Source organism: Heptranchias perlo, chromosome 27, assembly GCF_035084215.1.
Source record: "Heptranchias perlo isolate sHepPer1 chromosome 27, sHepPer1.hap1, whole genome shotgun sequence".
Lineage (NCBI taxonomy): Eukaryota > Metazoa > Chordata > Chondrichthyes > Hexanchiformes > Hexanchidae > Heptranchias > Heptranchias perlo.
The window spans coordinates 33,752,503-33,778,861 of record NC_090351.1 but is presented as its reverse complement, the minus strand read 5'-3'; the positions used below and the strand labels follow the sequence as shown (position 1 = coordinate 33,778,861).

Here is a 26,359-nt window from a genome sequence, read left to right as displayed (position 1 = left end):
CGCTTCCTCCCGCCCGCCGGGGGGAAGATCTGTGTCCTCCCCCTCCTCCTCACCCCATCTGACGATAGCTGGGGTGAGGCATCATTAAACTGGGAGCAGCCTTCCCCCTGGGCTGCTCCATGCTGCAATTTGTCCCATTGGTTGCAGCATCTGTCAGTGGAGGACTGCCCCTTTAACGAGAGAGCCTCCAGCTGACAGATCGTACTGCGCATGCGCAGCCCGACCGACGCACAGGCCAGCGCCGTGGATCCCGGAGGAGCAGGTAATTGATTCCTATTAGTGGGTTGCCTGCTACGATCGCGCGGGCAACCCACTAATTTCGCCGAGCGTGTTGACCACGCTCCCGGAGGACCACGCGCTGGGAACCCGCAGGCCTGCTAAATTCGGGCCCTTTGTATCCAAAGAGCGACTTAAAAATGTTCAAGGATACAATTGCTTTTAATTTTCTTTCCCTGCCAATGGGGAAGAGTCTTATCTTTTGGAGACGAGGGAGTAAAATTTTACCAGGGAGCCAGGTCATGGGAGGGGGGTCAGAAATCCTGACTGGAAACCTAGAAGTCCGGGTTTCCCAGACGTCCTTACGATTTTGACGAAAGGAAGTATTTCATTCTTTTTCTGCAGGTTTTCTGCCCGACAGTCCAGCTGGATTGACAAGCTGGCTATCAGTCGGACAGGGGAGCAGCGGGGTAGCAGATGCCAGCACAAAAGTATTAAATGGGGGCCGGCGGGGGTAGTTGCTCATCGATGTCATCAGGGGGTTCGGGGTCAGGGTCATCAGAGGCTCGGCCATCGGTGGGGGTCGGTCATCAGGGGGGCTCATTAGAGTCTGTGATCATTGGGAGGTTCATCAGGGGCTCAGGCATGGGTGGTCAGATATTGGGGGGTTCGAAATCGTGGTGGGGGCGGCATTCGGGGGGTGGGTGTCGGAGATCATGGGGGAGGGGTTCGGTGATAGTTGGGGGGGGTGTCGGAGACCGCATGTGTGCGATCGCGGCAGGTGAGATTGTTGGGGGAAGCAGTCCTGCTCCTCCTGGCCCACAAGTAATGCAATAAAAGCACTTCACTGCTGATCCAGGCCTTCTTGCCTCCTCTCACGTGGCCTGAAGCAGAAGGCCCGGTAATCCCGGCCCCCAGGAGTTGAAAATAAAAAATCTTTCAAAATGGACGCCCGCAGCCTCCTTAAAAGCTTTCACTGACCGACCCGTCTCCTGAGAACGGGTTGGTCGCCCACCCCTCGAACCGCCTCCGTTATAACCGGAAGTGGGCAGGTTGGGGTCGGGCTTTACATTTTTACAATTGTTACCTTCCCAACCACGCCCAAACCACCCGTTCCTGAGGTTAAAATTCACCCCGAACAGTGGATGTGGAACTGTGTGCATTACTGTGTGGTGCTGCACACTAGGACAATGTACCACAACCCGACACCCATGTAAAAGAACATGGTGGCTGGAAATGTCCCAGAGTCCATGTCACCATCCATTAACGTTAACAAACAGGAAATCATGGGTAGTGTGCCCTGTGTTACCTCTGGAGTCCCACAAGGATCTATCCTTGGACCCACCTATTTCTCATCTACATGCTGCCCCTCGGTGACATCATCTGAAAACACATCGTCAGATTCCACATGTACGCTGACCACACCCAGCTCTACCTCACCACCACCATCTCTGCGCTCCTCCAATTATTGACTCTAGCGCATCCCCCATTTTAATCGCTCCACCATTGCCGGCCGTACCCTCAGCTGCATTGGCCCTAAGCTCTGGAATTCCCTCCCTAAACCTCTCCCCCTCTCTATCTCTCTCTCCTCCTTTAAGATGCTCCTTAAAACCTACCTCTTTGACCAAGCTTTTAGTCACATGTCCTAATATCGACTTATGTGTCTTGGTGCCAAATTTTGCATGACAATCGCTCCTGTGAAGCACCGTGAAACATTTTATTGTGTTAAAGGTGCTATATAAATGCAAGTTGTTGTTGTTGTTGGTATGATTCTGACACTTAACATGTGACTTTAAGGGATTTCCGACTATGTGGCCAGACATTCTTCATGCTGTTAATAAGCACAGCATTAACTGTTTTATCTGTGAAACTAGTTTCCATACACAGTACACTGTGGGAAGGAGAGGGGATTGAATCTTCCTGCCAATCTCAACACTTGTCTGAGGTTTTTTTCTCACTTGTGTTCTGGATGTCACCTCACAATTCAGCATAAATACTTTGCTTGGGTCGCCATTCTCCATTCCTGTTAACATTTTCACATTCCTGTTTTCACAATTTTCTATTCATTGATGAAAATTAGTTTAGTTTTGTTTGTTAAATATAACTGACAATATTTCAAGTTCTCAGGGGTAACATTTCATCGGCTGGCTTCCTGCGGTTTCACGATCTGGCTTCCTGCTACTTTCTTCCTCATTTAAATTCCTCGCATCATGAAGATATTTATTTAGATATGAGAACGAAGAGCTGGGTGACTGACGACAAGTGCTGATCTCTTCTTTGTGAATAAAACAATGCGGATTCTGATTCTTCTCATTTGTTCCCTGCCCGGTGAGTGACCGCCAGAGCTGGATATTCAGATAATCAGTGTTAGTTTAAGTCTCGTGTATGGTTTAAACAGCAGAGATGTTTAAATATTTGGAGAAATGTAAAGGCACAAAATACTCAGCAGAAGTACATTTGCATATAGTCTTGTATCTCTTTTTCACTGTATTATTTGCCAGACGAAAATGCATTCTTAATTGTGAGTGGAAAATAAAGGTTCCATTTCATTTTTTTAAAAGCTGCAAAAGCAACAATCAAAATGCAAAGGCAACCAGTTTTAATCCGTAAAAAAGTGACTTTTATAATGTAGTCTGAAGGCCAATATACACTGAAGACTGCAGTGGTAATAATCCCTCAAATAGAAAATGTCACAAATTTGCAACTGTTTTCGTTATTTAAAGTACAGCCGATGAAATATTGTTTAACGAGGCTCTGTCAGTGAAACTGTTCCTCACTGGGAGAGGACGCCCACTGTTTGGTCGATATTACTCTCCTAATAAGGAACCGTTTTCTTCTTCTTCTTTAACTCTAACCAAGTAGATTCAGCCCCATATCATCTTTATGATTTAATGCTGTAATGGAATTTCTGATTAATACTGCCTCCCCGCCACCATTTTGGACTAATCTATTTTGTAACCAGCAATGTTAAACTCCCAGTCTCACCCTACTCTAAGCCATGAGTCTGTTAATTCTATTATATCAAACCTCCCCATAAATATTTGTGCCTCAACTTGCCAATTTTATGCAGAATACTTTTTGAACATTCAACTGAAGCACGCCTCTGTTATGGCAATCTTTCTCTTTTCAAACCTTCCTCTTTCTGATCTGATCTCTTTCCCCTCCCCATTTCCCTCTTTTATCTATCCTATATCCTCAGCCCTCCGTCCTCTTCCTCGTGCCTCTTCAGCTTATTTTTAACCACCCTCCTGCCATTTGGGAGTAAACTCTTTGCCCACAGCATGAGTTCCTCTCCCAGCAAGGCCATTGGTCTTGGCGCTGTTCAAGTAAACTCCTCCCGTCCTCTACAGGATGCTCCTCTTCCACACCTGGTCCCAAGGTGCCAGGAATATGAACCCTTTTCTTCTGAACCATCTCTCCAGTCACAAAATTACTTCTCTTATCTTACTATTCTTATACTGATTACCATGTGGCACTGGGAATAATCCTGTGATTAATACCCTCGAGGTCTTGCTCATTGATCTTACAGACAATCTGGAGCACTTTTCCTGCAGATATCAAGTTCATTACAAAGTCTGCCTACTTCCACCCGTCTGCTGCTGAAACCCACATCCATGTCTTTGTTGCCTCCAGATTGAACTATTCCAATGTTCTCCTGGCCTGCCTCCCCTCTTGCACCCACCATAAACATCAACGCATCCAAAATTCTGCTATCAGGTCCCGCTCATCTATCACCCCTGTCCTTGCTGACCTACATTGGCTTTCGGTCTCTCAAAACTTCAAACTTTCATCCTTGTGTTTAAATTCCTTCATGAAATGGCCCCTCACTATTTGAGTAACCTCCTTCAGCCCGACTCACCAACTCCCTCACGAAATCTCCCTTCCGCTGACTGTGATCTTTTGTGCATCGATCCCTACCTTTGCCCCACCATTAGTGGGAATGGGTTTGCCTTCAACCAACTTGGCACCACATTGTGAAATTCCCTGTATGAAATCCTCCACCTCTCCTCCTTTAAGACCCTCCTTAAAACCCACCTCTTTGACCAGGCTGTTACACACCTCTCCTAATATCTCCTGCCTTATCTCAGTATCCATTTAATTTTGATTATGTCTTAGCTTGAGTTTCTATGTTATCGGTGCTATATAAATGCAAGCTGTTGTTGCTGTTCTTGTTCAAAGATAGTGACGACACTTCAAAAGTAATTCACTGGCTGGGAAGTGCTTTAGGACATCGTGAGGATGTGATAAGGCACGAAATTAATGTTCTTTCTTTCATCACAAACTACAAGGAATTCAACTGTATTAATGGACGTAGTGGAGAGATTCTTCTGTACACAGTGGAAGTTCTTATAAAAATGTATCTGTTTGTATTTAGCAGTTACTTCCTGTTCAATTTCTGAAGTGCTGTCTTCTCAGTTTCAGGTGCATTGTGGGCAAAAAAAAATGTAAATGGAGTTGTGGGAAGAGCGATCACAATAGACTGTCACTATGACAAACATACGTACTGGTCATATGTGAAATACTGGTGTCATGGCTGGACTAGTAGTTGTTCAGTTTTAGTAAAAACAAGTGAGCAAGATGGACAGCGAGGAAGAATGTCAATCACAGATAACAAGAGAGAAGGAATATTCGTTGTTACTATGAAGGCTCTTCGCTCGGGAGATACAGGATGGTACAGCTGTGGTATTGAACAATCTGGCATCGATCCAAGGTTTAACTTACGACTACAAATATCTTACGGTACTTTTCTCAGTGATATACTTTATTATACACGACTAAAATGTCTGTTCAATGTTTCATCTGGGAAGAAAAATACAGCACTGATTTTCCGAGGCTCCGCAGCAGTGCAGAGTCTTCCAGGAAGTGGGCAGAGGTCTGGAAATACGACTCGTGTTGCTCACACGCAATTCGTGGCCTGTCCAACTATCCAACCAAAAATTTCACGTATTATGGGACCAACAGTTACTTTAACTGCAGTGTATTACACCAGACCTCACATGGATGCTCAACACATCTTCCTGTCTCTGAACTGTATCAAGTTTCACACTGTCAGATGTTTACATTCAGGCCAAAAACTAATAGAAAGACAATAACAAAAGCAGTAAGAAGCAAGTAGTCTTTAATGGGATAAATACCTAGAAAACACTAAAAATGGAATCAATCCACAAGAGCGTAACAGATTTTTGTAGGTTTCCTGATCTGATGGGAGGCATACAGAATCAACCAGATACTTAGGTCAGCACAATACAGTTCAACTTTACAAGCGAGCTAAACTTAAAATTGAAAAGCTAGATCACTCTCTTGATGGTAAAAGAAGCCTCTTTATTCATGTTGTCACGTTGGGCCAGATTTTGCTGTCAAAATAGCGGTGAGACTAATGGCGATCGCCATTATTTACACGCAAATGGTGCAGCAAATTCAGGCGAGGGGCAGATGCCTGGTTAAACACAGAAATCCAAAAGTTGCTGTCCAAGTTGCACCATTCTGCCCTTAGCTTCACAAAAAGGGCATCTTGCTGTCTGCCGCACCATTGAAATACATTGAACGGCATGAAGTTGCTGTATTTGCACGGTAGATACAAATTAAACTCTCCACAGTAAGTTGAGTCAAGTCATTTCAAGTCTGAGTACCCTTTTAACAACGTGATAAGTGTTATTTACTGCCAAGCAACCTCTTTGGCACTGAAAACTTACAAGTGTGGAGTTTCAATCCTTCAGGTTTTAATTGTAGTTGGAGATTTTAAAAATGTACATTTCCTTTTTCTTTCTCTCTTCATCCAATCCTTCTTTCCCTCTCTTTATTTCTCTTTCTGTACCTGATTGGACATTCAATCCATTGTCATTTACACTTCCTTCTCAATCCTTGCATTGATTATTTCAAAATCCTTGAATCTGACTGGTGAAGGAGATACATGGTTTCTTGCTCTGTCCACTCAGGTCCCAGATGCCCTGTTTCCCTCGCTGCGATGTTATCAACTCGCACTTTCAGTAACTTACCCGCAAACAATTTGAAACCTAAACGAGCAAGGGCAAGTCTAACCAACGGCAAACACCGTTGGATGCTCTGCCACAGCAAATTATGGCCCATTATCTTCCTCCTAAGCAAACCTCCTGAAGGATCAAATACTAAATACAATCTTCTACATCCTCTACACCTCCTATTGATTTTTCAATGGATCTGGGTGGGTGAGTAGGGAAGTGCTGAGGGACAGGCTGGCAAGCAGTAACATTTCAAAGAGAGACTGTCCAGTCACAAAGCAAATTTTGTCCTAATCAGTTTCTGAGAACAGGGTGTGGCCGCAACAGCACTGAAGACCTGACAATTCTCATTGAAAGTGTCAAGCTGGTCACCTTTGTGCTTTGGCTGCTCCAATAAAACTGAGATAAAGGGTTGCTTTTCAGCTGCAGTTCGCTGAAACCAATCATAATTACTCTCCCTGTCTAAAGCCACAGAACATGTGTAGAAATCTCCAGTTTTTTGCACTCATATTCTGCTGTGGTTTCTCGGACTTTCTCCAACTAGCTCATGTTCGAGTGTCAAACAATTAAACAGCATTGGAGGCTGGTAACCTACCACTGAGAGAAATTGTTAGCCCTGATTTTCAAATTGACACATCCCCAGTATCATTACTGCTCTCCTGATCTGGAGCCCTGCTATGTTCTGATATTAGACATGGTAGTTCAGGCTGCTCGCAGGATGGAGAGACATGGAGATGTAGATGTGCTGGTGAGGTTCCAAAATGGCAGGGCCTGGCTGAGTTACAGGAAAGCTTATTCTGGTTTTGTCTCAGAAGTAAAATGAACATTGGAAAGCATTTGATTTTTCGATGTTGGTTGCAGAATTCCCATATGAGGGAGTTCTGGTACAAACTGGACCTGGGTCAGGCCATTCCTGGAAATGCATTCAACATTCGACCAAACCCCCACCTGAAAACAATAGGGTTGGAAATTCTTTTGGGCTCATTTCTGGACCCAAAATAAGCGACAGGCTGAAAGCGCGCCCCAAGAAGCCAGAGGCCTGAGGCTCATCTGAAATTGGCCTCATTTTGATAATAGAGGCGAGCTGCTGGCTACTTCCAACATTGGGGATCAAATTTGAGCCTGCTGTCTATTCACCAGCGGCCCTCAGGAAAGTCCTGCTTGGACACCGGTGGAAAACGCTGGGGGACCGAGCGCAGTCGCGATTCTTCAGTGATCTCCACGGGTCTCTTTAAGGAACTCTGGTTAGGCCACTGTAGAGCTGGGTAAGCTCGTCAGAACATTCACGGTGTATGCTCTGCCTAGTTTCTCAAAAATTTTGCAGAAGGTTCCTAAAACATGCCCAGGACCCTTATTTGCATATTTAAATTAATGCAACGCTGCTTTCAGGCGACCACTAGGGACGCCTAAAAACAGAGTCGACCAATAGGGCAGTGGGCATGCCCCAATGCAAATCGGGCACAGGACTTCACGCCCAGCAATTGGTATACGTTGCACCATTTTACGCCCGGAATTGGAACAAAACACATCCCAATTTCTACCCCATAGACTGCTCCAACCTGGCAAATTCATGATGGGTTTCATCAAAGCAAAAATGATGAGAAGATTATTTCCATCTGGATCAATTATGCTGCTGTTTTTCAAAAAAAGCAAAAACTTGCACAATTGTTCCTCTTCTTTCAGGTGCTTTTGAAGGCTATTTAATCTCTCTCATCCCATTAAAGATCAGGGATAGTTTGGATCCAGTGCAAGAAGCAGAGTCAGTCAGTGTCTGAATGTTTGTTTCTTTCCCACAGAATCTGTGTCTGTTCCTGTACTTCGATTTTTATCACCATCAAGTGCCTCATGTTTTGGGGGCTCAGTGTCAGTCTCCTGTGAGTCTGTCCAAGGGTCCCTTCCCATTCAGTACACATGGTATAAAAAGGCCACGTCTGAAGATTTAACGATCTCTGAATCTGATAAACTGGATCTACAATGTTCTTCCTTCACCCAAGTTCATCATCAATATTACTGCAGAGCCTCAAATAATAATGGAGGAAAATCCAGTGAAATGGTTGATGTGTCAGTCTGGAACAGATCAGAGAAAAACTGCAGTTATGTGGCTCGAATCAGCAGCATTGGTAAGTGTTACTTTAAACAAACAATATGGGAACTGAATTTTTAAAACTAATGTCTATTGCATCTGTTTGCGAGCCTGTCCCTGATATGCGATATCCACTCCCGGTGGCTGAGGTTTCCCATCACTTGGCAAGCTCAGGAAACTGACCCCAAAAGGCTAGAATTGACCGTTGTCAGTATTAGCAGGCGACTGTTTAATGTGTGCGTGTGACATTCCTTTATCTGCTGTTCTGAATGAAACATTCTTTTAAACGAGGAATGCCTTACGAATTTTAACTGCTTGTCTACTAATATCGACAACAGTAATTATTGGTCTAATATTTCCCGATGAGCTCAATGCACTGCTGATGTTCCTATTCCACTGAGGACATCGCTCCAGGGCAGCATCGCGGTTGCTAGGCGCCCAGGAATACACTTTCCGGTGGTGGCAGAGATCATTCCCTGGCTCTAACTTTCCTTTACGTTTGCGTGGGGCAAAAAAGGGAATATCTGGTTTGTAGACCCACCAACCCGAGATCTTTAACTGTCCCAATAGTAATTCTGTAATGCAAACACTCGGATATGGGGAAATAACTGAAATATCACTAAAAATGGGCCGCTGCCAGGTGTTAGCAGCATCTCTCCTTGCTATCAGAGAGGGGAAATTACACAGAAATGAAAGCATCCAAATCCAATATACCAACCAGGATTTTACTCAAGTACTGAGGTTCCTTTTAACAATAGTGTTCTCTAGGTTGACCACAAGTGAAAATCAGGTGAATCTAAACTTTATTCCCTTGCCTCAATAGGACTTGTATATGAATGTGAAGTTTATTCAAAAGTGTCACCAACAACTCCATGTTCCACAAGTAAAAATATCAATTCCACTGAAAATCGAACCACATCTTCAGGTTCCACATCTGCCAGCAAAAGGTACAATGTTCTCATTGCTGGTGTTTTGATTGGCACTGTTTCCATCTGAGAGAATAAATGTTCTTTAAGAAATTTGGCACAAGGGTTCACAAACATTTACTCATCCAGGCTATAACTCACCATAATGGAAATGGTGGCTGGATTTACATCATGCTGTTGTGTTGGCTTCCGAACAAAGGTGCTATTTTTGTTGGTGGAGAATCAGAATAAGAAGTAAGCACCTCCATTTTGCCACCCCTCAGGTGGTGCTGTTTGCATTATTCACCTTCATTACTTTACCGCTAACCTAATCTCATGGCGTGAGATGAGTTGTACTTGCCAAACCCCAGCAATGCTGGTTTGCCTTCCACTATTCTGGAGTGGCATTTGCATTCTCCGTCATTTTCACCTTCTCAGTTTGCCCATGTTATACACTGTTTCCAAACTGAGAGAACGGGAAGGCTGCCTGTTTCCAGCTGCTCAGCAATTGCCTGAAAGAAGGTGCAGATGAGCAGTTGCAGGTTGATGTTATTGTGATCATCCCTGAGGAGACATATTACCACTGTTACATGGCCCCAGGCAGATGGTCAGTCACTTTTATAAAGTCCTCAATTATAAAATTGTGCCGTGCCTTTATAGCTGCACATTGTGGACATGTTAATGAACTTTGCTTCATTTGGCCTTTATCTAATGATCACAAAGTTGACTTTCCTCCATAAGTCAAACAACAGTTTAGTTTCCCAGCTAAAGTCCCTTGGTTCTGCGGCTTTACATTGATACAAAATACTAAGATTACAGTGTAAACAGGAGATAAATGTTTCAGACACAAAGCAATCCCGTTTCTTGTGAATGATTTTGTATTTCTCCCCTTTTGCTCAGTTACATTGTGTGGAGTGTGCTACGCTGGGTGCTCTTTGCTCTCCTGGTGATTTGTACTGTTTCGGTCACAACGTGTACGAGAAAAACTAAGGTAAGGATTAAGGACTTTGTATGAAACACTCCAAAAATTCTTTCAAAAATATTTGTCACAGATATAATAAAGAAAGAACCTGCGTTTATATAGACTCTTTTATATCTTCAAGATGTCCCAATCTCTTTACATCCAATGAGTTACTTTTGAAGTGTTACTGTTGTTATGGAGACAAAAGTGGCAGACAATTTGCACACAGAAAGGTCCCAAACACAGCAGATGAGATAAATGACCGGTTAATCTGTTTTGGCCAGAATATTGGGAGAACTCCTTTGCTCTTCTTCAAATAGTGTCATGGAATCTTTTCTGTCCACCTGAACAAACAGATGGGGCCCTCCATTAACGTTTCATCTGACAATAGAGCACTCCCTCAGCACAGTGCTGAAGTGCCAGCCTAGATTATGTGCTGAAGTCCCTGGACTGGGACTTGAACCCACAACCTTTTGACATCTGAAATGAGAGTGCTACCACTGAGCCAAGCTGTACTAATACAGTCAAGAAAAGATTCCATTCTGATTTGTTTATCCAGTCGAGCACCAGGGTGCTCAGACACAGACCTAATTCTATTGTTGCTGGGAACCTCAACTGGACTATCTAAAATATATTTAATAAAGTCAACCGTTTTCTGATGTCAACTGTCCACCGTCACGGTTGCAGAAAAACCCATGTTGAATGTGAGAAAATGGTGTTCCAGCAAAAGGGGCACAACTGACACCTTTTCCCAGCACACGTGCAATGGTGATGGGGGAGGGAGGAGTGTGATCTCAACACAGCTCCAGTCTATCGCAGGCCTTTCCTCAACTTGTTAACAGTTTCAGATAGAATTCTGTTCAGAACTGACATGTAAAATAACGCACACTTCTCAATATCAATGAATCTGATGCATTAAATATTTTCACTTTCAGCTACTCAACGAATCAGATCACCACAGGTCGGCCAACGTGGCAAGATGAAGATTTCCTGATTGCATCTACCTTGATGGAATTTTGTGTCCTGATCAAATATTCATTGTTCATCCAGCTTTCCCGTTTTACCAAATGTACAATAAAAATGGAATTGGTCATTAAATGAACTTGACTATTAAATTAGTGGAGAAAAAAATCAAAACTAAAATGATGGCTGCGTGCTTCGAATTGGTGGCTATCTTTCGATCTATCTCGATCGTATTAAAAATTTATGTCTGTGGCCACTTTCTGTCTGCACAACCTGGCTTCCTTTTGTAAAATTTTTGTCACACTTTTTGTGTCAATTTTTCAGATTATATGTCTGCATTTGTTAAGGATTTGCCGAAGTGTAGTCATATGATGCAGTGTAGTTATAGTGTAGCTAATTTCATAGGATGCAATAGGACAATTCAGTCAGCTGTACAAATGGAATATTTCTCTTAATCATCGAGCATTTCGGCTCAGTCATTTTTCTTCAAATAATTTTGAGGAAGAAGAGGATAAATTTCAAAAGCTTTATTGGGTTAAAATTAATATTGAGTGTGTTTTATAAAAAACGGAGGGGTTGATTTTAACCGAGCGGATAGGTCGTTAGAAACCTCCCCCTCAGGTCCCAACCTATTCGTGCCATTTCAGATTTGAACCTGCAAGATTCTGCATGTGGATGAGTTGCCTCACTAAAGCAGGCGGGGGGCCTCATTAATTTATGTTAATCAGATTGTCCTGAAATCTGCCAATGTTATACTGTTACTGATTTCTCTTTATATTGTATTTAGCCTGTTGAGTGAGGAAGTGTAAGTCAATTTAGATGCAGTAACCACTGAACTGTTGAATTAAGACTGACCTTAAAGCAATGGTCAGTTTAGACAATAAACCTAATTAAAAACATTCCAGTGCTTCCTGCAGAGAACTTTAATCAGTTGCTGCAGAAGGAAATATCTGCAAACACATCATCCTTTTTAGAAGCAAGAGATTGGTATGGCATGGTCCAGATTTAAAATTAGTAGTTTCACTTGATAGATTAGCAACAAGAGTGAAGCTTTGATAAGATAAAAAGGTTGGGGAATTGTACCGATCTATGGAAAAGTAATTGGATAAAAGCTAAAATTATTGATAAGGAACAAAGGAAGCAGATCATTAATATTCACCTTATATGGACTTGTATTTGGTAATACAGTAACGTGTGGACTGTCTCGTAGAGGGGGTAAGAAAAAGGTGTAAAAAGTAGGTGTTGGAACAGATACTCGGGACTCGATTATGATCTGCAACCAACATACTGAGGTTGGAATTGTAACGCGTTTGAGTCCTCCGACTTAACTCGTAAGGTTCTTGTCGTAAGTACTGCTGTTAAGTGTATGTTTAAATGCAGGTGTAGACTTAATAAATCTGAGACATCTGACATTCAATGTTGCGAGCCCTATTGATTTGAGGAGTAAATTATAAGTGAGAACACTCACCTTTACTGCTCCTCTAACTGTCTTATTACATCAATGGGACAAGATTGCATTTTAACTGGGAAAAGGAAGGGTTAAGGGGAGAGAAGAAGAAACAGAACAACAGGTCTGAATGCAGGTGTGCATGACAAGACATTTACTTAGCTGGGCACTGACAAAAATAATGCAGACACTTAAAATAAATTTACAGCATTTCTTCAGAATTCTCTCATCATTTTTCAGTTTCCGAAAACTTATTATCGATCAGGAGAAGATTAAAAAATTCACTACTTCCTCCATGCATTTCATGCCTGTTATGATTCAGGCACACGCTGCCAATGAACTGAAACATGACCTTATGGTAAAGTAATTTGGGATGAGGGCTACAGGGTCAACAGTGAAACTTTTACCCATCAAGTACACAAAGGAAATAAGACAGATTTCCAGTGTAAATTCGAGGTGAAATTCGTCTTGGGCCACGATGGAAAAGAAAATTGTGCGGAGTGTAAAATGGGCTGCTGTTTTGCTGGTGTCCATTTTGCAGTAATGCCCATGACGAATTTTACCCTCCTTATCTCTTCAGCTGACAGACAAATAACGTGTGTCACGTTCAGGTATCGGCGCAGGGGGCCCTGGGCCAACAAAACTCTCAGAGTGCCGCCATGCACAGGCGCCCCGAATAAAATTTGAAGGCTTTAAAGAAAACGAAAATATTTTTGAATCAGACAGCTTGCTGGCCACCTATTTCCCTGCGCAGCAAGATCCAAACGCCTGCAAGGTATCAATCGCAGACCATCAGGTGGAGACCAAGGAGTTGGCCTCCCATATGTACAAGAACCCAGTGCAGGAAACACGGCTAGATCTGAGGGAAAAATTCATCAATCTCAGTTTTGAAATTTTCAGTTGACCCCCAGCCTCAACAGCGTTTTTGGGAAGAGAGTTCTAGATTTCCACCAGTCTTTGTGTGAAGATGTGCTTCCTGACAGATGGTGACCAATGAGTCGACCTCCCATGTGTAAAATAACCAAGTGCTGGAAATACGGCCGGGTCTGAGGGGAATCTCGGTCCAGAGACGAGCTTCAGCCTTGGCTCAGTGGCAGCACTCTCACCTCTGAGTCAGAAGGTTGTGAGTTCAGGCCCCACTCCAGAGCTTTGAGCACATAATGTAGCCTGACACTTTAATGCTGTACTGAGCGAGTGCTGCACTGTCAGAGGTGCTGCCTCTTGGATTGGTTGTTAAGCCAAGGTGCAGTCTGCCGAGGATATGAGACCCATGGTAAAATTTGAAGAAAAGCAGGGGATTTGTGCCTGAAATGTCACCTGTGCCACCCGAAGGGAGGGAGCACCAGCACTGACTAACAACTCTCAACCCCAGATACAAAGAACTTTACTGACCTGACCTGGACTGGCAAGTAATACACTGGCCACACTGCCTTTACTTCCCTGGCACCAGCACACTCTTCACCATCGAAAAGTATCAGCAACACAACTAACCCTTCACAATGCACTCTGGTTAAGGGGCTCCCAGCTTGGCATCCAACACTATGGTTATCCATCTCCCCGAAAGGCAATTATTTCCATGCACAACCCTAAAACCCCTTTGTCAACACTAACAGGCTCCAGCTCTTACTTCAACTCTGCCATTGGCGGGGGAAGGGAGATGAAGTCAGACTTAAGCACACCCATGAGTTCCTGCAGAGACCTCCTGCCCAACTCCCTTAACTCCCACTTACTTCTTAACTCCCACAAACTGGTTCAGACACTTGGCACACATCTCTCAGCTGCTAGCCTTCCCCTAATTTATTCCATCCTCTTGCAGGAGAAAGCAGTGCACAATGCCCAGCGGGTTGCCATACTTAACTTTAGAACACTTGTCCTACGAGGAGGAGGCCATGGAACTCATGGGGAATCACTCTCCTCGTGCCATGGGAGATGGGGAGGTCTGGGCATATTGCCAACATAACACCATTGCCCTGGCATCTCTATGAAGTGTCACACGCCAACAAGCGTCCACTGCTTTCTCTGTCTCCTTGACCCACCAGTAGACCAGGATGATGATGAAGCCAACCCATGATTTCCTGCAGACACCTTATGGCCCTTGTTCCTCTGTCCCAACACCTTTCAACTCATCACCATTGTCACCTTCTTCTTAAATCCCAGGCACCAGCTCAGGTACATTCACCCGAGGAAAATTAGATAGTGTTTTGTGAGGGTGTGGTGATTCACAGAGCACAAGCGGGCTGGAGGTGTGAGAAGTAGGTAACAATGTGCCACCGTCCATGTGGAGGCCGATGAGAAGGCTGCCTTTGCCTTTGGAGTCCTGAGAGCCCGAACTCATGGATACTTTCCTGAAAAGCAGGATGTTTGAGGAACATCACACCGACATGCAGGCTCTAAGGTCAGGGTTCAAGGATGTGGATCAACTGACAACTGTGACACTTGAGTTTACAGTTCTCATCTGCAGCAACATCGGGGAAGCTTTTTCTTCATTTCAGCCACCAATGGAGCATGTGCCAGCTTCAGTGGAATCTACAGCAGCCACCCAGCTGATCCCAGTCTCCCGAAGACACTTTGGACTCGATTTTAGGAGCGTGTTTCCGGCGGGTTCCCAGTGGGGTGGCCCCGAAAATCCCGATCTCCGGTCACGTGACCGGATCGCGACGAAATCCCGGCCACTTCCGGGTACCGCGCTGACGTGCGGGGCTGCGCGCGCAAGCCCCGCTGGTGGGAATCCCGCAGGCAATTAAAGCCAGCGGGGTTCCACTTGAGAGTACTTACCTTGCTCGTTGTGGTCAGTTAATGAGCTGAAGCAGCTGTCAAAAGAGGAAGTGTGGGATTTTAGGTTCAAGGCAGTGAGTTTCCCACACTGGGGGAAACAGTCTCCCTCCAACCAGGCGTGTTGCAGCCAGCAGCCTGTGGCAGGTGCCAAGGTGCGCTCCACGGGGGAGAGCCCTCACCCACGCAGGAGGCCACCGCGTCACATAGGGCAAGCCCTGCCCTCCACCACCCCCCGCCAAGCCAGAGGACAGACCGACACGAAACCGCAGCCCCAGTCCGAGGAACCACACACCTACCCTGCACAACCCCTCAGACCAACACCTGCCAGTTGGGTGGTGTGTGGAGACCCTCGGAGGACGAAGAGCATGACCAGCCCCAGCAGCCTCGCAGTCCACGCCGTCCGCCGCAGGGACGTGGATCCCCCCAACACGGTGTTGTTGCACGCCCACCTGCACAGCAGGAGGGAGGGCTACCGCAGAGAGAGACGCGTCGCAGAGGGCACTACCCTCGCCACGGGGTCCACAGACCGAGGCGCAGCTCCCCGGACCTCTCCGAGCAGCAGTGCACAGGGAGGCGCAGATTCGCTCGACATGTAGTCGTGGAGATCTGCAGCCTCTTTCATGCCGAGCTGCTCCTGGCTGGCCCCAGCACCAACTGCTTACCTGTCGCTGGCAAAGTCACCACTGCCCTCCACAACCTCTCCTCCGCATCCTTCCAGGGTGCAGCCGGCTACACCGCCGATGTCTCTCAGTCGTCTGCGCGGACGAGCCCTGCAAATACACCTGCACCTACTCTGTAGTAACACGATGGGTGGCATCAGTGGTGGGTCCTCATAGTGATACCCAGGAGCGGGCATTATTGGTCACAACGGACAGGATTCGCGGAGACATGGCAGTGGTGGTGTCAATATAATGTGTGCTGTTTGTTGCTCTGAAATTCAATATGGGTAACACCCATGACAAACCCTCAGACACCCTTGTGCACCCACATGCTGACGAGACGTTTGCCTTACGCTGCCGACTGCACATATGTGATGCATGCCCTGTGGCTGCAGCACAGGTGGTGGCAGGTTGAGTGAGGCTGGCCGTGAGGGAGATGCACGAGACGGTGAGTATGGGATGGAGCAATGAGATTGTATGAGGAGTGGGTTGCGTGTTAGTGGCAGGGTGAGTACTGGCGAGGTGAGTAGGTGGAGGTAAGATGAGGATGGGGTGTGAGTGGGTATGAAGGGTGATGTGACAGAATAGTGTTGGCGGTGCCGAAGGAGATGTGGGGTGGGGGCAGTGTTGTGGCAGACGGAGTGTTGGGGAAAGACTTCGTGTTCTCACTGCGGCTGACCTACTGCGGTCATTGCAGCGCCTCCTGCACTGTATGCAGGTGGGCGATATGTTGGTGGCGCAGGTGACCCCCTCTGCCACCTCGAGCCAGGCCTTCTTGGTGGCAGAGGCAGGCCGCTTCCTCCCGCCCGCCGGGGGGAAGATCTGTGTCCTCCCCCTCCTCCTCACCCCATCTGATGATAGCTGGGGTGAGGCATCATTAAACTGGGAGCAGCCTTCCCCCTGGGCTGCTCCATGCTGCAATTTGTCCCATTGGTTGCAGCATCTGTCAGTGGAGGACTGCCCCTTTAACTAGAGAGCCTCCAGCTGACAGATCGTACTGCGCATGCGCAGCCCGACCGACGCGCAGGCCAGCGCCGTGGACCCCGGAGGAGCAGGTAATTGATTCCTATTAGTGGGTTGCCTGCTACGATCGCGCGGGCAACCCACTAATTTCACCGAGCGTGTTGACCACGCTCCCGGAGGACCACCCGCTGGGAACCCGCAGGCCTGCTAAATTCGGGCCCTTTGTATCCAAAGAGCGACTTAAAAATGTTCAAGGATACAATTGCTTTTAATTTTCTTTCCCTGCCAATGGGGAAGAGTCTTATCTTTTGGAGACGAGGGAGTAAAATTTTACCAGGGAGCCAGGTCATGGGAGGGGGGTCAGAAATCCTGACTGGAAACCTAGAAGTCCGGGTTTCCCAGACGTCCTTACGATTTTGACGAAAGGAAGTATTTCATTCTTTTTCTGCAGGTTTTCTGCCCGACAGTCCAGCTGGATTGACAAGCTGGCTATCAGTCGGACAGGGGAGCAGCGGGGTAGCAGATGCCAGCACAAAAGTATTAAATGGGGGCCGGCGGGGGTAGTTGCTCATCGATGTCATCAGGGGGTTCGGGGTCAGGGTCATCAGAGGCTCGGCCATTGGTGGGGGTCGGTCATCAGGGGGGCTCATTAGAGTCTGTGATCATTGGGAGGTTCATCAGGGGCTCAGGCATGGGTGGTCAGATATTGGGGGGTTCGAAATCGTGGTGGGGGCGGCATTCGGGGGGTGGGTGTCGGAGATCATGGGGGAGGGGTTCGGTGATAGTTGGGGGGGGTGTCAGAGACCGCATGTGTGCGATCGCGGCAGGTGAGCTTGTTGGGGGAAGCAGTCCTGCTCCTCCTGGCCCACAAGCAATGCAATAAAAGCACTTCACTGCTGATCCAGGCCTTCTTGCCTCCTCTCACGTGGCCTGAAGCAGAAGGCCCGGTAATCCCGGCCCCCAGGAGTTGAAAATAAAAAATCTTTCAAAATGGACGCCCGCAGCCTCCTTAAAAGCTTTCACTGACCGACCCGTCTCCTGAGAACGGGTTGGTCGCCCACCCCTCGAACCGCCTCCGTTATAACCGGAAGTGGGCAGGTTGGGGTCGGGCTTTACATTTTTACAATTGTTACCTTCCCAACCACGCCCAAACCACCCGTTCCTGAGGTTAAAATTCACCCCGAACAGTGGATGTGGAACTGTGTGCATTACTGTGTGGTGCTGCACACTAGGACAATGTACCACAACCCGACACCCATGTGAAAGAACATGGTGGGTGGAAATGTCCCAGAGTCCATGTCACCATCCATTAACGTTAACAAACAGGAAATCATGGGTAGTGTGCCCGATGTTACCTCTGGAGTCCCACAAGGATCTATCCTTGGACCCACCTATTTCTCATCTACATGCTGCCCCTCGGTGACATCATCTGAAAACACATCGTCAGATTCCACATGTACGCTGATCACACCCAGCTCTACCTCACCACCACCATCTCTGCGCTCCTCCAATTCTTGACTCTAGCGCATCCCCCATTTTAATCGCTCCACCATTGCTGGCCGTACCCTCAGCTGCATTGGCCCTAAGCTCTGGAATTCCCTCCCTAAACCTCTCCCCCTCTCTATCTCTCTCTCCTCCTTTAAGATGCTCCTTAAAACCTACCTCTTTGACCAAGCTTTTAGTCACATGTCCTAATATCGACTTATGTGTCTTGGTGCCAAATTTTGCATGACAATCGCTCCTGTGAAGCACCGTGAAACATTTTATTGTGTTAAAGGTGCTATATAAATGCAAGTTGTTGTTGTTGTTGGTATGATTCTGACACTTAACATGTGACTTTAAGGGATTTCCGACTATGTGGCCAGACATTCTTCATGCTGTTAATAAGCACAGCATTAACTGTTTTATCTGTGAAACTAGTTTCCATACACAGTACACTGTGGGAAGGAGAGGGGATTGAATCTTCCTGCCAATCTCAACACTTGTCTGAGGTTTTTTTCTCACTTGTGTTCTGGATGTCACCTCACAATTCAGCATAAATACTTTGCTTGGGTCGCCATTCTCCATTCCTGTTAACATTTTCACATTCCTGTTTTCACAATTTTCTATTCATTGATGAAAATTAGTTTAGTTTTGTTTGTTAAATATAACTGACAATATTTCAAGTTCTCAGGGGTAACATTTCATCGGCTGGCTTCCTGCGGTTTCACGATCTGGCTTCCTGCTACTTTCTTCCTCATTTAAATTCCTCGCATCATGAAGATATTTATTTAGATATGAGAACGAAGAGCTGGGTGACTGACGACAAGTGCTGATCTCTTCTTTGTGAATAAAACAATGCGGATTCTGATTCTTCTCATTTGTTCCCTGCCCGGTGAGTGACCGCCAGAGCTGGATATTCAGATAATCAGTGTTAGTTTAAGTCTCGTGTATGGTTTAAACAGCAGAGATGTTTAAATATTTGGAGAAATGTAAAGGCACAAAATACTCAGCAGAAGTACATTTGCATATAGTCTTGTATCTCTTTTTCACTGTATTATTTGCCAGACGAAAATGCATTCTTAATTGTGAGTGGAAAATAAAGGTTCCATTTCATTTTTTTAAAAGCTGCAAAAGCAACAATCAAAATGCAAAGGCAACCAGTTTTAATCCGTAAAAAAGTGACTTTTATAATGTAGTCTGAAGTCCAATATACACTGAAGACTGCAGTGGTAATAATCCCTCAAATAGAAAATGTCACAAATTTGCAACTGTTTTCGTTATTTAAAGTACAGCCGATGAAATATTGTTTAACGAGGCTCTGTCAGTGAAACTGTTCCTCACTGGGAGAGGACGCCCACTGTTTGGTCGATATTACTCTCCTAATAAGGAACCGTTTTCTTCTTCTTCTTTAACTCTAACCAAGTAGATTCAGCCCCATATCATCTTTATGATTTAATGCTGTAATGGAATTTCTGATTAATACTGCCTCCCCGCCACCATTTTGGACTAATCTATTTTGTAACCAGCAATGTTAAACTCCCAGTCTCACCCTACTCTAAGCCATGAGTCTGTTAATTCTATTATATCAAACCTCCCCATAAATATTTGTGCCTCAACTTGCCAATTTTATGCAGAATACTTTTTGAACATTCAACTGAAGCACGCCTCTGTTATGGCAATCTTTCTCTTTTCAAACCTTCCTCTTTCTGATCTGATCTCTTTCCCCTCCCCATTTCCCTCTTTTATCTATCCTATATCCTCAGCCCTCCGTCCTCTTCCTCGTGCCTCTTCAGCTTATTTTTAACCACCCTCCTGCCATTTGGGAGTAAACTCTTTGCCCACAGCATGAGTTCCTCTCCCAGCAAGGCCATTGGTCTTGGCGCTGTTCAAGTAAACTCCTCCCGTCCTCTACAGGATGCTCCTCTTCCACACCTGGTCCCAAGGTGCCAGGAATATGAACCCTTTTCTTCTGAACCATCTCTCCAGTCACAAAATTACTTCTCTTATCTTACTATTGTTATACTGATTACCATGTGGCACTGGGAATAATCCTGTGATTAATACCCTCGAGGTCTTGCTCATTGATCTTACAGACAATCTGGAGCACTTTTCCTGCAGATATCAAGTTCATTACAAAGTCTGCCTACTTCCACCCGTCTGCTGCTGAAACCCACATCCATGTCTTTGTTGCCTCCAGATTGAACTATTCCAATGTTCTCCTGGCCTGCCTCCCCTCTTGCACCCACCATAAACATCAACGCATCCAAAATTCTGCTGCCCGTATCAGGTCCCGTTCATCTATCACCCCTGTCCTTGCTGACCTACATTGGCTTTCGGTCTCTCAAAACTTCAAACTTTCATCCTTGTGTTTAAATTCCTTCATGAAATGGCCCCTCACTATTTGAGTAACCTCCTTCAGCCCGACTCACCAACTCCCTCACGAGATCTCCCTTCCGCTGACTGTGATCTTTTGTGCTTCGATCCCTACATTTGCCCCACCATTAGTGGGAATGGGTTTGCCTTCATTGGCGCTACATTGTGAAATTCCCTGTATGAAATCCCCCACCTCTCCTCCTTTAAGACCCTCCTTAAAACCCACCTCTTTGACCAAGCTGTTACACACCTCTCCTAATATCTCCTGACTTAGCTCAATGTCCATTTACTTTTGATTATATCTTCGCTTGTGTTTCTATGTTATAGGTGCTATATAAATGCAAGCTGTTGTTGCTGTTCTTGTTTAACGATAGTGACTACACTTCAAAAGTAATTCACTGGCTGGGAAGTGCTTTAGGACATCGTGAGGATGTGATAAGGCACGAAATTAATGTTCTTTCTTTCATCACAAACTACAAGGAATTCAACTGTATTAATGGACGTAGTGGAGAGATTCTTCTGTACACAGTGGAAGTTCTTATTAAAATGTATCTGTTTGTATTTAGCAGTTACTTCCTGTTCAATTTCTGAAGTGCTGTCTCCTCAGTTTCAGGTGCATTGTGGGCAAAAAAAAATGTAAATGGAGTTGTGGGAAGAGCGATCACAATAGACTGTCACTATGACAAACATACGTACCGGTCATATGTGAAATATTGGTGTCATGGCTGGACTGTTGATTGTTCAATTTTAGTAAAAACAAGTGAGCAAGATGGACAGCGAGGAAGAATGTCAATCACAGATAACAAGAGAGAAGGAATATTCGTTGTTACTATGACGGATCTTCGCTTGGGAGATAGCGGATGGTACAGCTGTGGTATTGAACGATCTGGCATCGATCCAAGGTTTAACTTATGGCTACAAATATCTTACGGTACTTTTCTCAGTGATATACTTTATTATACACTACTAAAACGTCTGTTCAATGTTTCATCTGGGAAGAAAAATACAGCACTGATTTCCCGAAGCTCCGCAGCAGTGCAGAGTCTTCCAGGAAGTGGGCAGAGGTCTGGAAACACGACTCGTGTTGCTCACACGCAATTCGTGGCCTGTCCAACTATCCAACCAAAAATTTCACGTATTATGGGACCAACAGTTACTTTAACTGCAGTGTATTACACCAGACCTCACATGGATGCTCAACACATCTTCCTGTCTCTGAACTGTATCAAATTTCACACTGTCAGATGTTTACATTCAGGCTAAAACTGATAGAAAGACAATAACAAAAGCAGTAAGAAGCAAGTAGTCATTAATGGGATAAATACCTAGAAAACACTAAAAATGGAATCAATCCACATGAGCGTAACAGATTTTTGTAGGTTTCCTGATATGATGGGAGGCATACAGAATCAACCAGATACTTAGTTCAGCACAATACAGTTCAACTTTACAAGCGAGCTAAACTTAAAATTGAAAAGCTAGATCACTCTCTTGATGGTAAAAGAAGCCTCTTTATTCATGTTGTCACGTTGGGCCAGATTTTGCTGTCAAAATAGCGGTGAGACTAATGGCGATCGCCATTATTTACACGCAAATGGTGCAGCAAATTCAGGCGAGGGGCAGATGCCTGGTTAACACAGAAATCCAAAAGTTGCTGTCCAAGTTGCACCGTTCTGCCCTTAGCTTCACAAAAAGGGCATCTTGCTGTCTGCCGCACCATTGAAATACATTGAACGGCATGAAGTTGCTGTATTTGCACGGTAGATACAAATTAAACTCTCCACAGTAAGTTGAGTCAAGTCATTTCAAGTCTGAGTACCCTTTTAACAACGTGATAAGTGTTATTTACTGCCAAGCAACCTCTTTGGCACTGAAAACTTACAAGTGTGGAGTTTCAATCCTTCAGGTTTTAATTGTAGTTGGAAATTTTAAAAATGTACATTTCCTTTTTCTTTCTCTCTTCATCCAATCCTTCTTTCCCTCTCTTTATTTCTCTTTCTGTACCTGATTGGACATTCAATCCATTCTCATTTACACTTCCTTCTCAATCCTTTCATTGATTATTTCAAAATCCTTGAATCTGACTGGTGAAGGAGATACACGGTTTCTTGCTCTGTCCACTCAGGTCCCAGATGCCCTGTTTCCCTCGCTGCGATGTTATCAACTCGCACTTTCAGTAACTTACCTGCAAACAATTTGAAACCTAAACGAGCAAGGGCAAGTCTAACCAACGGCAAACACCGTTGGATGCTCTGCCACAGCAAATTATGGCCCATTATCTTCCTCCTAAGCAAACCTCCTGAAGGATCAAATACTAAATACAATCTTCTACATCCTCTACACCTCCTATTGATTTTTCAATGGATCTGGGTGGGTGAGTAGGGAAGTGCTGAGGGACAGGCTGGCAAGCAGTAACATTTCAAAGAGAGACTGTCCAGTCACAAAGCAAATTTTGTCCTAATCAATTTCTGAGAACAGGGTGTGGCCGCAACAGCACTGAAGACCTGACAATTCTCATTGAAAGTGTCAAGCTGGTCACCTTTGTGCTTTGGCTACTCCAATAAAACTGAGATAAAGGGTTGCTTTTCAGCTGCAGTTCGCTGAAACCAATCATAATTACTCTCCCTGTCTAAAGCCACAGAACATGTGTAGAAATCTCCAGTTTTTTGCACTCATATTCTGCTGTGGTTTCTCGGACTTTCTCCAACTAGCTCATGTTCGAGTGTCAAACAATTAAACAGCATTGGAGGCTGGTAACCTACCACTGAGAGAAATTGTTAGCCCTGATTTTCAAATTGACACATCCCCAGTATCATTACTGCTCTCCTGATCTGGAGCCCTGCTATGTTCTGATATTAGACATGGTAGTTCAGGCTGCTCGCAGGATGGAGAGACATGGAGATGTAGATGTGCTGGTGAGGTTCCAAAATGGCAGGGCCTGGCTGAGTTACAGGAGAGCTTATTCTGGTTTTGTCTCAGAAGTAAAATGAACATTGGAAAGCATTTGATTTTTCGATGTTGGTTGCAGAATTCCCATATGAGGGAGTTCTGGTACAAACTGGACCTGGGTCAGGCCATTCCTGGAAATGCATTCAACATTCGACCAAACCCCCACCTGAAAACAATAGGGTTGGAAATTCTTTTGGGCTCATTTCTGGACCCAAAATAAGCGACAGGCTGAAAGCGCGCCCCAAGAAGCCAGAGGCCTGAGGCTCATCTGAAATTGGCCTCATTTTGATAATAGAGGCGAGCTGCTGGCTACTTCCAACATTGGGGATCAAATTTGAGCCTGCTGTCTATTCACCAGTGGCCCTCAGGAACGTCCTGCTTGGACACCGGTGGAAAACGCTGGGGGACCGAGCGCAGTCGCGATTCTTCAGTGATCTCAATGGGTCTCTTCAAGGAACTCTGGTTAGGCCGCTGTAGAACTGGGTAAGCTCGTCAGAACATTCACGGTGTACGCTCTGCCTAGTTTCTCAAAAATTTTGCAGAAGGTTCCTAAAACATGCCCAGGACCCTTATTTGCATTTTTAAATTAATGCAACGCTGCTTTCAGGCGACCACTAGGGACGCCTAAAAACAGAGTCGACCAATAGGGCAGTGGGCATGCCCCAATGCAAATCGGGCACAGGACTTCACGCCCAGCAATTGGTATACGTTGCACCATTTTACGCCCGGAATTGGAACAAAACACATCCCAATTTCTACCCCATAGACTGCTCCAACCTGGCAAATTCATGATGGGTTTCATCAAAGCAAAAATGATGAGAAGATTATTTCCATCTGGATCAATTATGCTGCTGTTTTTCAAAAAAAGCAAAAACTTGCACAATTGTTCCTCTTCTTTCAGGTGCTTTTGAAGGCTATTTAATCTCTCTCATCCCATTAAAGATCAGGGATAGTTTGGATCCAGTGCAAGAAGCAGAGTCAGTCAGTGTCTGAATGTTTGTTTCTTTCCCACAGAATCTGTGTCTGTTCCTGTACTTCGATTTTTATCACCAGCAAATGCCTCATGTTTTGGGGGCTCAGTGTCAGTCTCCTGTGAGTCTGTCCAAGGGTCCCTTCCCATTCGGTACACATGGTATAAAAAGGCCACGTCTGAAGATTTAACGATCTCTGAATCTGATAAACTGGATCTACAATGTTCTTCCTTCACCCAAGATCATCATCAATATTACTGCAGAGCCTCAAATAATAATGGAGGAAAATCCAGTGAAATGGTTGATGTGTCAGTCTGGAACAGATCAGAGAAAAACTGCAGTTATGTGGCTCAAATCAGCAGCATTGGTAAGTGTTACTTTAAACAAACAATATGGGAACTGAATTTTTAAAACTAATATCTATTGCATCTGTTTGCGAGCCTGTCCCTGATTTGCGATATCCACTCCCGGTGGCTGAGGTTTCCCATCACTTGGCAAGCTCAGGAAACCGACCCCAAGAGGCTAGAATTGACCGTTGTCAATATTAGCAGGCGACTGTTTAATGTGTGCGTGTGACATTCCTTTATCTGCTATTTTGAATGAAACATTCTTTTAAACGAGGAACGCCTTACGAATTTTAACTGCTTGTCTACTAATATCGACAACAGTAATTATTGGTCTAATATTTCCAGATGTGCTCAATGCACTGCTGATGTTCCTATTCCACTGAGGACATCGCTCCAGGGCAGCATCGTGGTTGCTAGGCGCCCAGGAATACACTTTCCGGTGGTGGCACAGATCATTCCCTGGCTCTAACTTTCCTTTATGTTTGCGTGGGGCAAAAAAGGGAATATCTGGTTTGTAGTCCCACCAACCCGAGACCTTTAACTGTCCCAATAGTAATTCTGTAGCGCAAACACTTGGATATGGGAAAGTAACTGAAATATCACTAAAAATGGGCCGCTGCCAGGTGTTAGCAGCATCTCTCCTTGCTACCAGAGAGGGGAAATTACACAGAAATGAAAGCATCCAAATCCAATATACCAACCAGGATTTTACTCAAGCACTGAGGTTCCATTTAACAATAGTGTTCTCTAGGTTGACTACAAGTGAAAATCAGGTGAATCTAAACTTTATTCCCTTGCCTCAATAGGACCTGTATATACTTGTGAAGTTTTTTCAACAGTATCACCAACAACTCCATGTTCCACAAGTAAAAATATCAATTCCACTGGTAATCCAACCACATCTTCAGAATCCACATCTGCCAGCAAAAGGTACAATGTTCTCATTGCTTGTGTTTTGATTGGCACTGTTTCCATCTGAGAGAATAAATGTTCTTTAAGAAATTTGGCACAAGGCTTCACAAACATTTACTATTCCAGGCTATAACTCATCATAATGGAAATGGTGGCTGGATTTACATCATGCTGTTGTGTTAGCTTCCGAACAAAGGTGCTATTTTTGTTGGTGGAGAATAAGAATAAGAAGTAAGCACCTCCATTTTGCCACCCCTCAGGTGGTGCTGTTTGCATTATTCACCTTCATTACTTTACCGCTAACCTAACCTCATGGCGTGAGATGAGACGTACTTGCCAAACCCCAGCAATGGCAGTGTGCCTCGTCCCTATCTG

The 26,359-nt window shown here is 45.0% G+C and overlaps 1 protein-coding gene across 3 annotated transcripts in view; it reads left to right on the top strand.

Annotated features, from left to right (window-relative positions):
• The first annotated feature begins 2,473 nt into the window (after positions 1–2,473).
• Positions 2,474–26,359, top strand: part of LOC137344565 (polymeric immunoglobulin receptor-like) — a 32,017-nt gene continuing 8,131 nt past the window's right edge. The window contains exons 1-6 of one of the 3 annotated variants that reach the window (XM_068007613.1): positions 2,474–2,544; positions 4,633–4,956; positions 7,991–8,314; positions 21,413–21,736; positions 24,769–25,092; positions 25,879–26,002. In XM_068007613.1, the coding sequence (XP_067863714.1) occupies positions 2,508–2,544; positions 4,633–4,956; positions 7,991–8,314; positions 21,413–21,736; positions 24,769–25,092; positions 25,879–26,002 (1,457 nt within the window). In that variant the 5' untranslated portion in view covers positions 2,474–2,507. Of the gene's footprint in view, positions 2,545–4,632; positions 4,957–7,990; positions 8,315–18,908; positions 19,325–21,412; positions 21,737–24,768; positions 25,093–25,878; positions 26,003–26,359 lie in introns of those variants that run through there. The other 2 variants (XM_068007612.1, XM_068007611.1) reach the window with 2 other exon arrangements.